This window comes from Sorex fumeus, unplaced genomic scaffold (assembly GCF_029834395.1).
Source record: "Sorex fumeus unplaced genomic scaffold, SorFum_2.1 ptg000110l, whole genome shotgun sequence".
Lineage (NCBI taxonomy): Eukaryota > Metazoa > Chordata > Mammalia > Eulipotyphla > Soricidae > Sorex > Sorex fumeus.
Window position 1 is genome coordinate 1552711 of NW_026606167.1, and position 12458 is coordinate 1565168.

General features: G+C 51.9%; 1 protein-coding gene across 1 annotated transcript; it reads right to left on the bottom strand.

Moving 5' to 3' along the window:
* Positions 1-2789: 2789 nt before the first annotated feature.
* On the bottom strand, positions 2790-10956 carry LOC130042846 (regucalcin-like). The gene is made up of 7 exons (XM_056135093.1): positions 10870-10956; positions 8273-8438; positions 7415-7597; positions 5446-5661; positions 3663-3794; positions 3092-3246; positions 2790-2840 (listed from the first exon to the last, which is right to left on the bottom strand). The coding sequence occupies exons 1-7, from the start codon at positions 10954-10956 to the stop codon at positions 2790-2792; spliced, it is 990 nt and encodes a 329-aa protein (XP_055991068.1).
* Between the last annotated feature and the right edge of the window lie 1502 nt (positions 10957-12458).

The following is a 12458-nucleotide window of genomic DNA, read 5'->3' on the forward strand; positions in this document are numbered from 1 at the left end:
TTGAAGTCAAATAAGTTTATTCAGGAAATAAAGTGAAGAAAAGGGAAAGATGTGTGCTCAGGAGTGGCCCAGAGTGGATTTTTGTTTGTTTGTTAGTTTTTTCTTTTTGAGTCACACCCGGCGATGCACAGGGGTTACTTCTGGCTCATGCACTCAGGAATTACTCCTGGCGGTGCTCGGGGGACCATATGGGATGCTGGGAATCAAACCCGGGTTGGCCACGTGCAAGGCAAACACCTTACTTGCTGTGCTATTGCTCGAGCCCCCCAGAATGGATTTTTTGGGGGTAATATTAAGTGTGGATATTTTTCATAACTGCTTTTGTCTCAAATTCTTCACACAAGCAGGAATTTTGGGACTTTTCCTAGAGAAAGGCATTGAATTTCTGGTGGTCCATTCCTAGTTCCTATTGCAGTCTTGTTAGTGCACTCCTGGTGCTTCTCCTTCCAGGGATGCAGCTTCTCTTGAAGTGGGAATTAGTAAAGTGGGGAGTGAAGGAGCCAGACTTGAGGAAAGAGTGCTTCCACCTTTCTGCTCAACTCACCTCAACCACCACTGCTCGGGGAAGTGCCTTGCCTAGATCAGGTCCGTCCTCACCTCAGCACAGACACCATGGGTCCACTGTCTTTTCCTCACAGAAAAAAATTTCAAGAGGAAGTGAAATGGTGAAGCAAGAAAGTTTTTACTGAAACTTACTTAGAAATATGTGAGGGGGAACAAACAAGAAAATATAAAGAAAAAATTTTATATCTTAAAAAAAGAAAGAAAGATGTGAGGGGAGAGGACAGGAGAAGTAGATGTTTGAGAGAGAACACAGGCCTCTCCAGAGTGGAATAAGCAAGCAAAGAAATACAGAGACAGGCAAGCGAGATTCAAGTTCAAGGAAAAACAGAGGCCTGAAGAGCAAACCTGAATCACATCTTTTAATAAAATGAATGCAGTTTTATTATATTTATTTATTTATTGGTTTTTGGCCACATTCAACAGTGCTCAGGGACTATTTGCAGATCTGTGCTCAGGATTGTTCCCAGTGCTCAGTGAACCCAGGCTTCCTGCAGGTAAAGTATGCAGTCCACCCCTTTGGCTGTCTCTCCAGTCCTCTGAGTAAATTTTCAAATTTTCAAGAATATCTATGATATTATAATAAGGATACTGACTAATTAGCTCATTCCTAGCACCGAGTCATTTTGCTTAGATCAGAGTAGGATAAATGTAATTTATTTATTTATTTATTTATTGCTTTTTTGGGTCATGCCTGGCAATGCACAGGGGTTATTCCTGGTTCATGCGCTCAGGAATTACTCCTGGGGTGCTCAGGGGACCATATGGGATGCTGGGAATCGAACCCGGGTCGGCCGCGTGCAAGACAAACGCCCTACCCGCTGTGCTATCGCTACAGCCCCACATTTATTTTTTAAATCCCTCCAGTCACATGCTCGATTATGACATGACGTTCTGGTCATCTGTCATCTAACAAGGTGATCTGCTTGTTGAAAGACAACAACTATCAAAAAGGATTTATAATGCTCTTATTAAATGTCTGGGAAGCTGGCCAAAGGGCTTAGTGTGTTCACCATAGTTAATTTTACCAGTTCCTCTTCCACTGAGAAATCTAGTCTAACCTGTGTGCTCCAAAGACTCAGGATAGTTGCAGTCACATCTGGTTTGTTCCTACTTAACTAAGCTTTTTAATGAAGCTCTATGGTCTTGGGCAGGACTCTCAGTGCATCTACAAATCTCTGCCATAGCATTGTACACTGGCACAATGTGATTGACATGTTTATCAGCTCTATATGATTACTGGCCCTGTAAAATTCTCGGACTATAAAGGGGCAATTCCATGTCACTAGAAGGAAAGGTGCCTAATTATGGAATAACAGTTCATATGACCCAATAAATAAGCTTCAAAGTCCTCTGACAGACACGGAGACACAAGCTTGAGGGTCTTTCCTGACATCCTCAGAGACACAGCCTGAGGGTCCTTCTTGACAGAATCAGACACATTCTGAGGGTTTTCCTGACATAATCAGAGACACAGTCCGAGGGTCCTTCCTGACAGAATTAGAGACACAGGCAGAGAGTGCTTCCCAACAGGATTTAAAGACAGGCTCAAGACATCACACTTCTTTTCCAAGGCCTCCTCCTCACACTGTCACTTTGGCATCAGGACTCAACATAAGTTGATTGGTACACACAGTGTGTAATCATGCATAGAATCAGTCAATTCTGTCAGGAAATGGGTTTGTGGTTTCAGGATTATGGGTAGAGGTAGGAGTGAGGGGTCTCCATTGGGGGGATAAGAATGATCTGAAATCAGACAGAAGTAGTATCAGTATTACATTTTAAATGGCAAAATGTCCCTGATTTGTCAGACCTAAGTTGAAGTGGCCAGCTGAATTCTGTGTATCTTAGCACTCATTACAGATCATTGTTCCTGTCATTGACAGCTAAATACAAATTCCCAGGCAGGGAATTTCTGTTCTGTGAGAGACACTGTTTTCTAGGCAAGGTTTGACATCCAGGGTAATAACGAGTGTATGTGGTGATGCATAGGGGACATAGTGATTACCCCAAAGGGTATCTGACACCTACCTTAACTAATACCCAAGTATTAGAAGCCCCTGAAGTGGCAAGTGACAGTGACAGAGTCCATTTGCAGGTTGATCTGCTTTATTTTCTGACTAGAGCATTATGGGAACTCTTTGGTAGCTGAGAACAAACCACTGCCCCTCCTCCTACCCCAGTCCTGGGCCACAGGGTTGTGCAGAGCTGCTCTGGCAGGGCCTGGCTCAGCCTGCAAAGGAGTGAGGTGCAATCCCTGTAGCTCCAAGACCTGTGACCTGTTGGGGAAAAGACAAAAGACAACACTCAGGTCAGTTCCAGTGTGGACCATGGTGCATGGCCAGCTCACCAAGTGACTTGGAAACCCACAAGTTTTTTATGGGTATGGAGGTGCCACAAGACCATTTAAACTGTGCTTTCTCAGCACTGGACTTCTCGCCCCCTGAACATGACAGTTATGCAGTGGCTCATGCCCCTGCCTGACCCCCAGAACTGCCCACAAAGTCCCCTCAGTGTGAGCTGTATGAACCTTGAAGACGTGTCCTGCCTGAGGCTCCTGGGACCACTGCTGTGGGCTGAGGCCATCTGCTGCAGATGTCACATACAGGTCAGAGTAGTGGGGGCCCCCGAAGCAGCAGGATGTAACTCTGGACACAGGCAACTTCACGGTTAATAGTCGATTCCCTACGGCAGCATAAAGTCGGTCAGAAGAGAGCAGCTACCCACTCCTGCACCTGCCTCTGACTTCTAGGACAGGGGTGAGGAAAGATTGTGGTTAAACCCTCTAGCCTGTGCCCCTTGTCACAGATGCTCAGGGGGAAAACAAGTGACAATTCAGATGCCACTTGACCCCTACAGGTATGGGCCACCTCTCTCCCCTACAGGTATGGGCCCACATCTACCCCTACAATTATGGGGCCACCTCTACCCCCCTACCATTATGGGCCACTTCTGCCTCCTACAGATATGGGCCACCTTGGTCGCTTACAGAAATGGATCTTGTCCGTGTCCCACGTCCCTGACGTCAGAATTGTGTAGATGCAGTGGCCTTCCCAACCCCAGTCAAAACTGTTCTAAGGTCAGCCAGTTGTCCAGCATACCTGTCTCAGGGTCCAGACGAATGACCTGGCCTCCATCGATGCAGGCTACCCAGAGTTTCCCCGTGGTATCCACGCACATACCGTCTGGCATACCCTGTTCCTTTGGCAGCTGGTATAGCAGCCTTGGGTTGGCTGCAAACAGAGATGGCGAGGGTGGGGGTGAGGGAGCTTAGCTGTGTTCCCAGCTTAGCTGTGGATCTCGGAAGCGCAGCTCAGCAATGGGAGCATTGGATGCAGTCATTCGTACAGTCCATCCTGTAGATGCCCTAATAGCCAGAGGATTCATATCTTCAAATATAACCTTGCAAGAAACATCTCAAAGGCTGGCCAGAGAAGGCAGAGCCAGATAGTTTCACATTCTCAGTCCACACACAACAGTGGGTAGTAATAGCCACCTTAGGAGCAGACAGAGGAGCAACTGGACATGGTAGTATGTGTGTGTGTGTGTGTGTGCGCACGCGTGCATGCACACACACACGTATGTGAGCATGCAGCTCAGACATAAGGTACTCCCTGCCCCAGTAAAGGTCAGTTTCTGCTGTACCTCTCTTGGGACCCCTTTCCTTCTCAAAGGGTTTGGGTGATCTGCCCCTTCTTGGGATTCTCTCCTGTTTTCTCCTGCCTCTTCACCCCAGGTAGGACCGAAGGCAACTCTGCTTCACATGGAAATCTAGGATCTCTCCTTGGAAACCCCTTCCCCACCCTGTCTACTGCCCAGCACCTGTCACATAACTACTAGGACTCCCCAGACGAGTCCTAACCTATACCTCCTGGTGGGCCTCCACTTGACGGAGCCTTTGTAGATGTAACTGGGTCAAGACGAGGGCCCAGAACTCACCCCAGCTCCACAAACCAGGGCTGGTCAGTCTTTACAGCCCATATGGTGACCCCTAGGGGAATGACTGTGCATGACAGCCTGCCACTGCCCCTGGACTGAGTACTAACCCTGAGAGTGACCTTCCAGCATTAGGATAGGACGTCACAGGAAACCCCTTTCTACAAGTGGATCTCAATTTCTAGGGATCCCCAGAGCACCCCTCCCTCCATATGACCTACTTTTCCCGGGACCCTCCCCCACAACCCTGCACAGGTGGGCTTCTCTTCCCCAATAGCTCTGGGGTCAGGCGGCAAGCTCCTTGCCTCTGCCTGTGAGGCCAGGCAGGAGGAGCTCCTTCCTCCTGAAGTCAGTGAGCTCTGATGAGGCTGGAGTGAGGTCAGCCACATGGGTGGCCACCCACACTTACATGACTAATTCCAGTAAATCCCTGACACCAAGGGCATGGATGGGGCCTTGAGGGGCTAACTACAGGACCAGACACAGGAGTGAAGCGGGGCCTCTAGGGGTAGGGAAAACGGGGGAGACAAGGTTGGAGAATAGGGAGGAGAATGGGAAACTGGGGTGGATATAAAGGGGACCTCAGGGGAACTGAGGGATTGCTGGACACGCCTCAGGTGAAGTCAGGTAATTGTGAGGTACCACCCTCAGGAAAGGCCTTCATAGCTCAAAGCCATGTCCCTGCTGCCTTTGTGGACCATCTAACATGTTGCCTTTCCCTGGCTGAGTTCCCACCCCTTTCAGAGGGCTCTTGGGACTAATGGGGGATGCCGTTAGTGGTACCATCAGGAGTGAGGGTCTCAGTGCAGAGTTGGGGCATTGGTGAAAGGGCAGGATGGACTGCAGGGAGAGGTCTCTGCACTGGTAGGACGGCATCTGTGCAGGGCAGAGGTGGGTCTGTGCATGGGCAGGGATGGGTGAGCTCCATGCACAGGCAGGGGTTCCTACCAATTCCTCCTGTTTCCACTTGGTAGTCGTAGGCTCGAACACAGCGGTCCAGGCTGTCAATGTGGTAGAAGGTTCTGTGGTCCAGGGACCAGTCCAGTCCGTTGGGAATGCCCAGTCCATGCAGGTATCTGACCACCGAGTGATCAGCATAGAGAGTGTACAGGGACCCCTGGCCAGGCTCCCACACCCCAGGGGCTGATTCCTCTGGCATGGTGCCTGCAAAGATGGGGGTGAGGCAGCAGCATCCCCTCACTTACCCACCCAGTTCCAACCAGTCCACTGGGTGCACAGCACCAAGTGACAGTTACCCTCCCTGTGCACCAGTGATTACTCGGGCACTAAGAAACACAATGAACATACACAACCTCACAGCATCCCAGCTCCCCATTGTGGGAGTGATCTGCTAGAGGGGGCTTAATTGTCAACCCCAAAAGTCACGGGCCAGTTCTCACACAGAACCTAGGAGTGGACTTTTATTTGGAAACAGGGAGACAGACCTAGAGCAGAAGCTCCTGGAGAGCAAGGCAGAGATGGGGAAGGGGTGCGGCCACCTGCACAGGGATTCCCAGAGTCACAGAAGCAGGAATAGGAAAGACAGACCCTCTTCCGCAGCTCTGGAGGGAGTCCAACCCTAGGAGGTCAGGTTGCTGGGCTCCAGGATATGGAGGGTGGATTTGGACCCCTTGTTATAGTCATGTTTCAACTGCCCCAGGAAATGAATGCAGCTGATAAATACTCTCTATTCTGATCATTCCACAAGGAGGCTCCCCATGGGACAGGATTTGAAGGACCACACAGTGCATGGACACTGACTGCTGCTGGGCATCCAGAAACTGGCCAAAGCCAGGAAGTTCTGGTGGGCCAGTCCAGGACACCTCAGGGGCTGAGTTTTCTTGATCTTTGGGGAGGAGGGTCTCAGAGGTTCTACCTCTGCAGTTCAAGCTGGAAGTGGGCACATGGGATCCTCCTGAGACCTCTTGGGATCTGGCCATGCGTCCCAATGGCACTATGAACACACACCATAGACTGAACTCTGGGTGCCACCTAGCATGTACCAAATGGGTGGAGGGTGGTCTTGGAACCACACAGCCTCTCATCCTCTGCTTGTGAAGAACATTTCCTTTGCATTTTGGAAGCATCTCTTGTTGAGGGCCAAGCTCACAGTTTGTGGGTCCGCCCCCCAACACTCCTCCCCACAAGAACATCCTCATGAGGACTTCATCTCCAGGCTTGAGTCATTCCATCCCCAATATTCTCAGAAAGGAGTGCATATGGCTGGAGCAATAGGACATTGAGGAGGGTTCTTGCCTTGCATGTGGCTAACTCTGGTTCAATACCTGGCACCCGGTATGGTCCCCGGACCACTGCTAGGAGTGATCCCTGAGCACAAAGCCAGGATTAATCCTTGAATACCATCAGGTGGGTCGTCCAAACAAACAAAAATAGTTCAGGAAGTCCCTTTGCAAAATATCTACTGTCCGCTCTCTGTGCCTGCATCTATAAAACGTGGCTTTGAGACTACTTGGCCCTAGCCTTGGTGCTAACCACAAACCCCCACCCTAAAGACCCTGGGGCACAGAGCCCAGTACCATCAGTCTGTGAGCTGTGCTGCCACACCTTCAGGGAAAATGAATCTTAGGGGACAGTGCTCAGCTTCAGAAAGGCCCTCCTGACTGCTCTCTGCCACATGTTGGCCCATCTCATGCCCCAACTGGGTGGTCAAGACCACATCCAGAGAGTGGCTTTGTGCAGAAGCCAGACGGGAAGAAGAATCAGAGTTGAGAAATGCCAGAAATCTTTGGAGCAACAGCGACAGCCAGGTGACCCCAGTAGCTAGACATTGAGCTGCTACCCCAGAGAAAGGGATAGAGGCCAGATTGTTCCTTCTGGGACAGACAACCAGAGGACACTGGTCTTCATTTTTCCCATCACTCCAACTTGGGGTTCAGGAGCCCGTTTGGAAGCTCACCTGCCACAAATCTCCCGGCGGGGTCCACCTTGCCATCATTGAACCTATTGTGGGGCTTGTCCTGGTCCAGCCGAGCTGTCCACTGTACCTGCTGTGTCTCCCAGTCCAGGAAGCCCAGGCAAGTGCCAGCGGCCACCACATAGGCCCCCTTCCCTCGCAGGGCCACACAACCAACACGGTTGCCTGTGGGAAGATGAAGGAGGGAGAGGCAGCCACCCACGGCATCAGAACAAATGCTGACCCTCACTGTCCATTGTGAAGGCCAGGATGTCTGCCCATTCCCAGGCCCTGTGGGAGACCTGCTCCAGGCACCCCCTGTGGAGTCCAGGAAATATGGTCTCCTGGATTTTTCCTGGGTGGGTCTCCTTTCTGTGTCCCCCTCCCCAAATTGAAGGATCCACCCCCACACTCTGCCCACAGTGATTATAGGTGTAGGTCTACATGTGGGTGACACGGCACCTTTGTCTTCAGCCTACTGCACTCCTACATCACCCCACCCTTGGAACTGACGCAGGTGCTCCATCACCATCATGCAGGTGGCATCTCAGAGATCAGAGATCAGATTCAGTCATACCTTTGAGTGAGTAACGGACTAGTGCAGCTCTCCAAGCTCTCAGTGGGTGTCACTAGCACTGAGACACAGACACTGAACCCGCACCCTGCCACCAGAAGACTTGGAAGTTTTTTGTGCTTCTGCTGACCTTTCCTGGGGATGCTGTTGGTCCAGCGGGGAATGGCCCAGAACCTCTAGGTTCATTGCAGCAAGCAGTCAGCTTACAGTCCCTCCCCCCAAGGCAGGGGTCCTAGACTCAGCTGTGGGAAGAGTGCAGTTCCCCAAGCCCCATGGCCCCAGCTTACTCAGGCCCACTGTCTGCACCTCGCCGCTGCCTGGGTCCCAGCGGCACACAGTCTGGGCATTTATGTCCACATAGACCAGTTGCCCTGTCTTCTCTTCCCAAACAGGACTCTCCGCCATGCGGTGCTTCTTTCTGATGACAGCCTCAATCTTGAAGGACTCCATGACCTGCAGAGGAGAAGGAGGCTTGGGGAGGCTGATAGACTTCCCTCTGACTCTACTCTGTGATCCCCTCCCTCCAAGCCCAGCACTAAGGCACAGTGGGACTCTAAAGCCTGAGGAAGAATAGGAAGAAGGGGAGGAATAAGAAGAAGAGAAGGAAGAGTAGGAAAAGAAGGAGTGAAAGGAGGAAGAGGAGGAGGAAGAGAAGAAGGAGAAAGAGAAGGAGGAGGAGGACGAGAAGAAATAGGAGGAAGAGAAGGAGGAGAGGAGGAAGAGAAGAAATGGAAGAGAATAAGTAGGAGGAGGAAAAGGAAGAGAAGGAGGAAGAAGAAGAGGAGAAGGAAAAGGAAGAGAAGAAGGAGGCGGAAGAGAAAAAAGAGATGGGAAGAGGAGGAAGGGGAGAAGGAGGAGAAAGAATAGATGAAGGATTAGGAGGGGGAGAAGGAGGAAGAAGAAGAGATGGAGGAGGGGATGAAGAGAAGAAGGAGGAGGACAAAGAGGAGGAAGTTGACAAAAAGGAGGAGGAGAAGGAGAGAGTGGAGGACAAGGAGGAGGAAGAGAAGGATGATGAGGATGATCAGGAGGCAGTGCCAGGGGACTGCCTCTGTCTGGGTCCTTCCTGCCTCTCTCCTCCTCTTACCTCATGGGGCAGAGAGATCTGAGGCTTCCAAGTGTGAAACTGGCTCCAAGAGCCTTCCTTCTGATGAATAAGAAATCCAACTGGTGTTCACCCCTTGCCTTTGCACAGACTAAGTTCTTAGGAGCCCGAACAGCAGCAGGAAGGGCCCAACTCCTATTTAAGGGCAATGCTCCCCAGACCCTCTTCTGCCCTGCTCTTACCACACCCATCAGTCCCACTCGCAGATGGGACTGACTCCCTAGGGCTCAAGTCCCAGCTCTGGCATGGTGGGGTACACACAGAGGGAGGCTTGCACCAGGCTGTCTCTGGAGTGGGGCCCCCCTAAGGCGGTGCCTTTCCCAAAACCCTGCTCTCTGAGGAGTCACTTTGTAAGAAACTTCCTTTACTAGAACTCCTCTGAGTTTTGGTATGGGGTAACCCAAAGTAAAAGGTTCACACTCACAGTACCTGTGCGGCATTCTCCCAAAAACTCACCTGCCTGCTCCTGCAGATGCCTCAGAAAGTGCACAGCCAGGCCCGTGGGCCCCACCCGAACAGCCACTCCTCCTCCCTCTCCCCTCCTCCCTCTTTGTGGCCAATCCTGCAGGGTGCTTTCCTGCCTGGGTCCGCCTCTGTTCTGTCCTGGGGGCTCCCTATTTCCTACTCCCCTGGCTCTCTCTGTCCTGTGAGGCTCCCTCAGCTTTACCTCTGTCCTGGGAACTTCCCCGAGCCTTCCCTCTATCTATACTGGTGGTCTCCCATTTCTGCCTCTGTCTGTCCTGGGCAGGGCAGGGAGGGGGGCCAGTTACCTAGCCTAGCTCTGCTTCTGTCTGGGCTCAATGTTGGGGATTTTACCCAGCCAGCCCTGTCTTGGCTCTTGCTGTGATCATGATCATCCAAGCCCTCACCTAGATTCCATCTCTTCTTTGTACTGGGGTGAGGGCTGTGGGGACAAAACTCTGTAGTAATAGGAAGTGCCTGTTGGTAGAGGAAATGAAGGGTTCTATGAACCGCCTCATTCAGGAGCCCCGGGACTGCATCCCTAGAGACTTCCCCCTCTACTGTGTCCAGGGTGGGGGCTTACAGGCTCTTGGCACCTACTGGGGTCTCATCTCCCCTTAATGCCGCCCATATGCCAGATACCTCCTGGTACATAGGGCTCACTAGGCAAGCACTCCCCATCCCTTGGGCCTCACCTGGGAAGGCACTTTTCTGCACACAGGGTGTGCTCTGACTAGCACATGAAGTTACTTGGACAGGAACCTCCCAGCACACAGGGCTCACTTGGGCAGGATCATGGGCCTTAACTAGGCAGGCACTCCCTAGCCCACGAGCCTCATCTGGGCAGACAGCTCCCAGTTCATGGGGTTCACTGGGCATAACCTCTCCCCCAGTACATGGCTCACCATGCAGGGAATGTACTCAGAAGTCTATTGCGGAGTATCCCCAGCTTCAACTATTTGTCAGAACTGACCCCTTCTCCCAGGACCTCCGGTGGGATTCAAATTAACAAGCAGCAGGATTGTCCCTCCCCAGAGTGGGGAGGTGCCTTGGTTTCACTGGCCAGAGCCCAGCCCTATGGAAAGGGCTGCTCTCACTGCTGCCTTAGGGGCTTCCGGGCCTCTCCCCTTCCTTTACCCCTCCCTGCCCCTGCTTCCTCCTAGCTCTACTAGCAGAGGAATACTTGTCATTCTACGGTCACAAAGTCTCAAGACACATCGATTGCCAGCCATATCACTTCCTCTTGGGCAACTGCAAAGCTGGCCTGTTGTCTCTAGATTTCCTAATTCCTGGGAGGTGGGCCAGCTCTTCCAATACCCTGAAGGCCTCAGCCTTGCCCGCAGAAAATGCTCTTGTTACAGCCATTCGAGGGGCTGGTGTATCCAGGTGGCCACCACCAGACATCCTAGAATTCTCTGCCTCTGTCTTTCTGGGTCCTGCACCAATACTACCTGGTGTCCCAGCCCCACAGCCCCAGTTCTGGTTCTTTCTGCAGCTTCTTGAGGACCCTGAGCCTGGTGTTCCCACCTGAAGCTGAATCCAGGTTCGTCCATCCTGCTGATCACACCTGAGGGGTGGCACTGACCCTTCTGAGCAGCCCTGAGATCCTGAAAGTCTGGGGAAGAACTAAGGAGCTTGGGGTCTGGGTGGGAACACAGAGTGACTTCTGGGACCACTGGCTCAGGACTATCCGGGTCACTCATGAAACTGCCTGGGTCCGGCAGAACAGGATCACCGACAGCTCTCACCCAGGAAGGTTCCCAGAGGGTCTGACCTTGGCGTTCCTTGCAGTGCTTTCAGGGACCCTAAGTCAGGAAGTGCTGTCTGGTGCTCCACCTGGGCTTCCTTTGCATTTAGGTGCTCACCGGAGCTCGGTGTAGCCTCTAGAGATTTCTGAGCTAACCCAGTAGGGAGATCTGTCACGAGATCTGTGGACACATTTGTGGGCCTCCACAGAGCTCAGACTCATTGCTCTCATGGGGGCATTTGGGAAACCACAAACCTGTCTGAAAAGCCAGTGATGTAGGGTTAAAAGAGCAGTCTTCAGGGGTGAGAGGAGGACTGAGGTCCCTTGTGAAGGTGGCTCTTCTGCTCAGTCATGTCTGCAGTTCCATCGCTCCCACTTTGCCGATCTCCAATCCAAAGGGAAAAGTAAAGTAGCTGCCATAGAGAATGCCTCAGTGTTCAGGGTACGTAGGAAGGACTCTCATCTTTATGTCATGACACAGTAGAAAGAGAGAAGCTACAGCAGGAACCTGAGGGGCTTCGGCTCAGCTGGTGCAGGGATAGTGGTGACCCTCCTTTGAGGTTAGGACCCAGACCGATGAGTGTCCTAAAACACTCAGAGCTGAGCCTCCCTTAACTCATTGCCCCCAAGTTTCCAGTGGTCTCTACATTAGCCCCCTGGCCCCCAGGCTTCCCAGGCACTGATGCCAGGATATCCTCCTGAGTGAGAGCTCCCCAGTCCTCTAGCCTCTCTTCCCTGGAACATGCTTCTCATCCTTCCAGACTTGCCTCTGGGGCTCTTTCTCTGAGCTTCAATCTCACTGTCTCTTCCATCTGTCGGATGATCTCACCCCCTTATGACTTGACACACCTGCTTATGCCCAGCTCTCCAGGTTTATAGCTGTAGTTCAGCAATGGCTCCAAACCTGAGGCCCAACGCCCACATTTGGAAATTTAACAGGCATTTGGAAGTTCGCAGAGAGCTGCCCTGATTCCCATTGCTGTTCATATGGCCACTGCTGCCTCTGTATGAGTCTGGGGTATGGCCCCACAGCTGGGGTATCACCCTCTCCCCATCCCCACATCTGGCTCACCAATCACTACTGCTGAAGATTGGTTACCAACACTTATGTCCACCCAGGACTCTGAGTGTGGGCACTTACTTGGAAACAGAGTCTCTA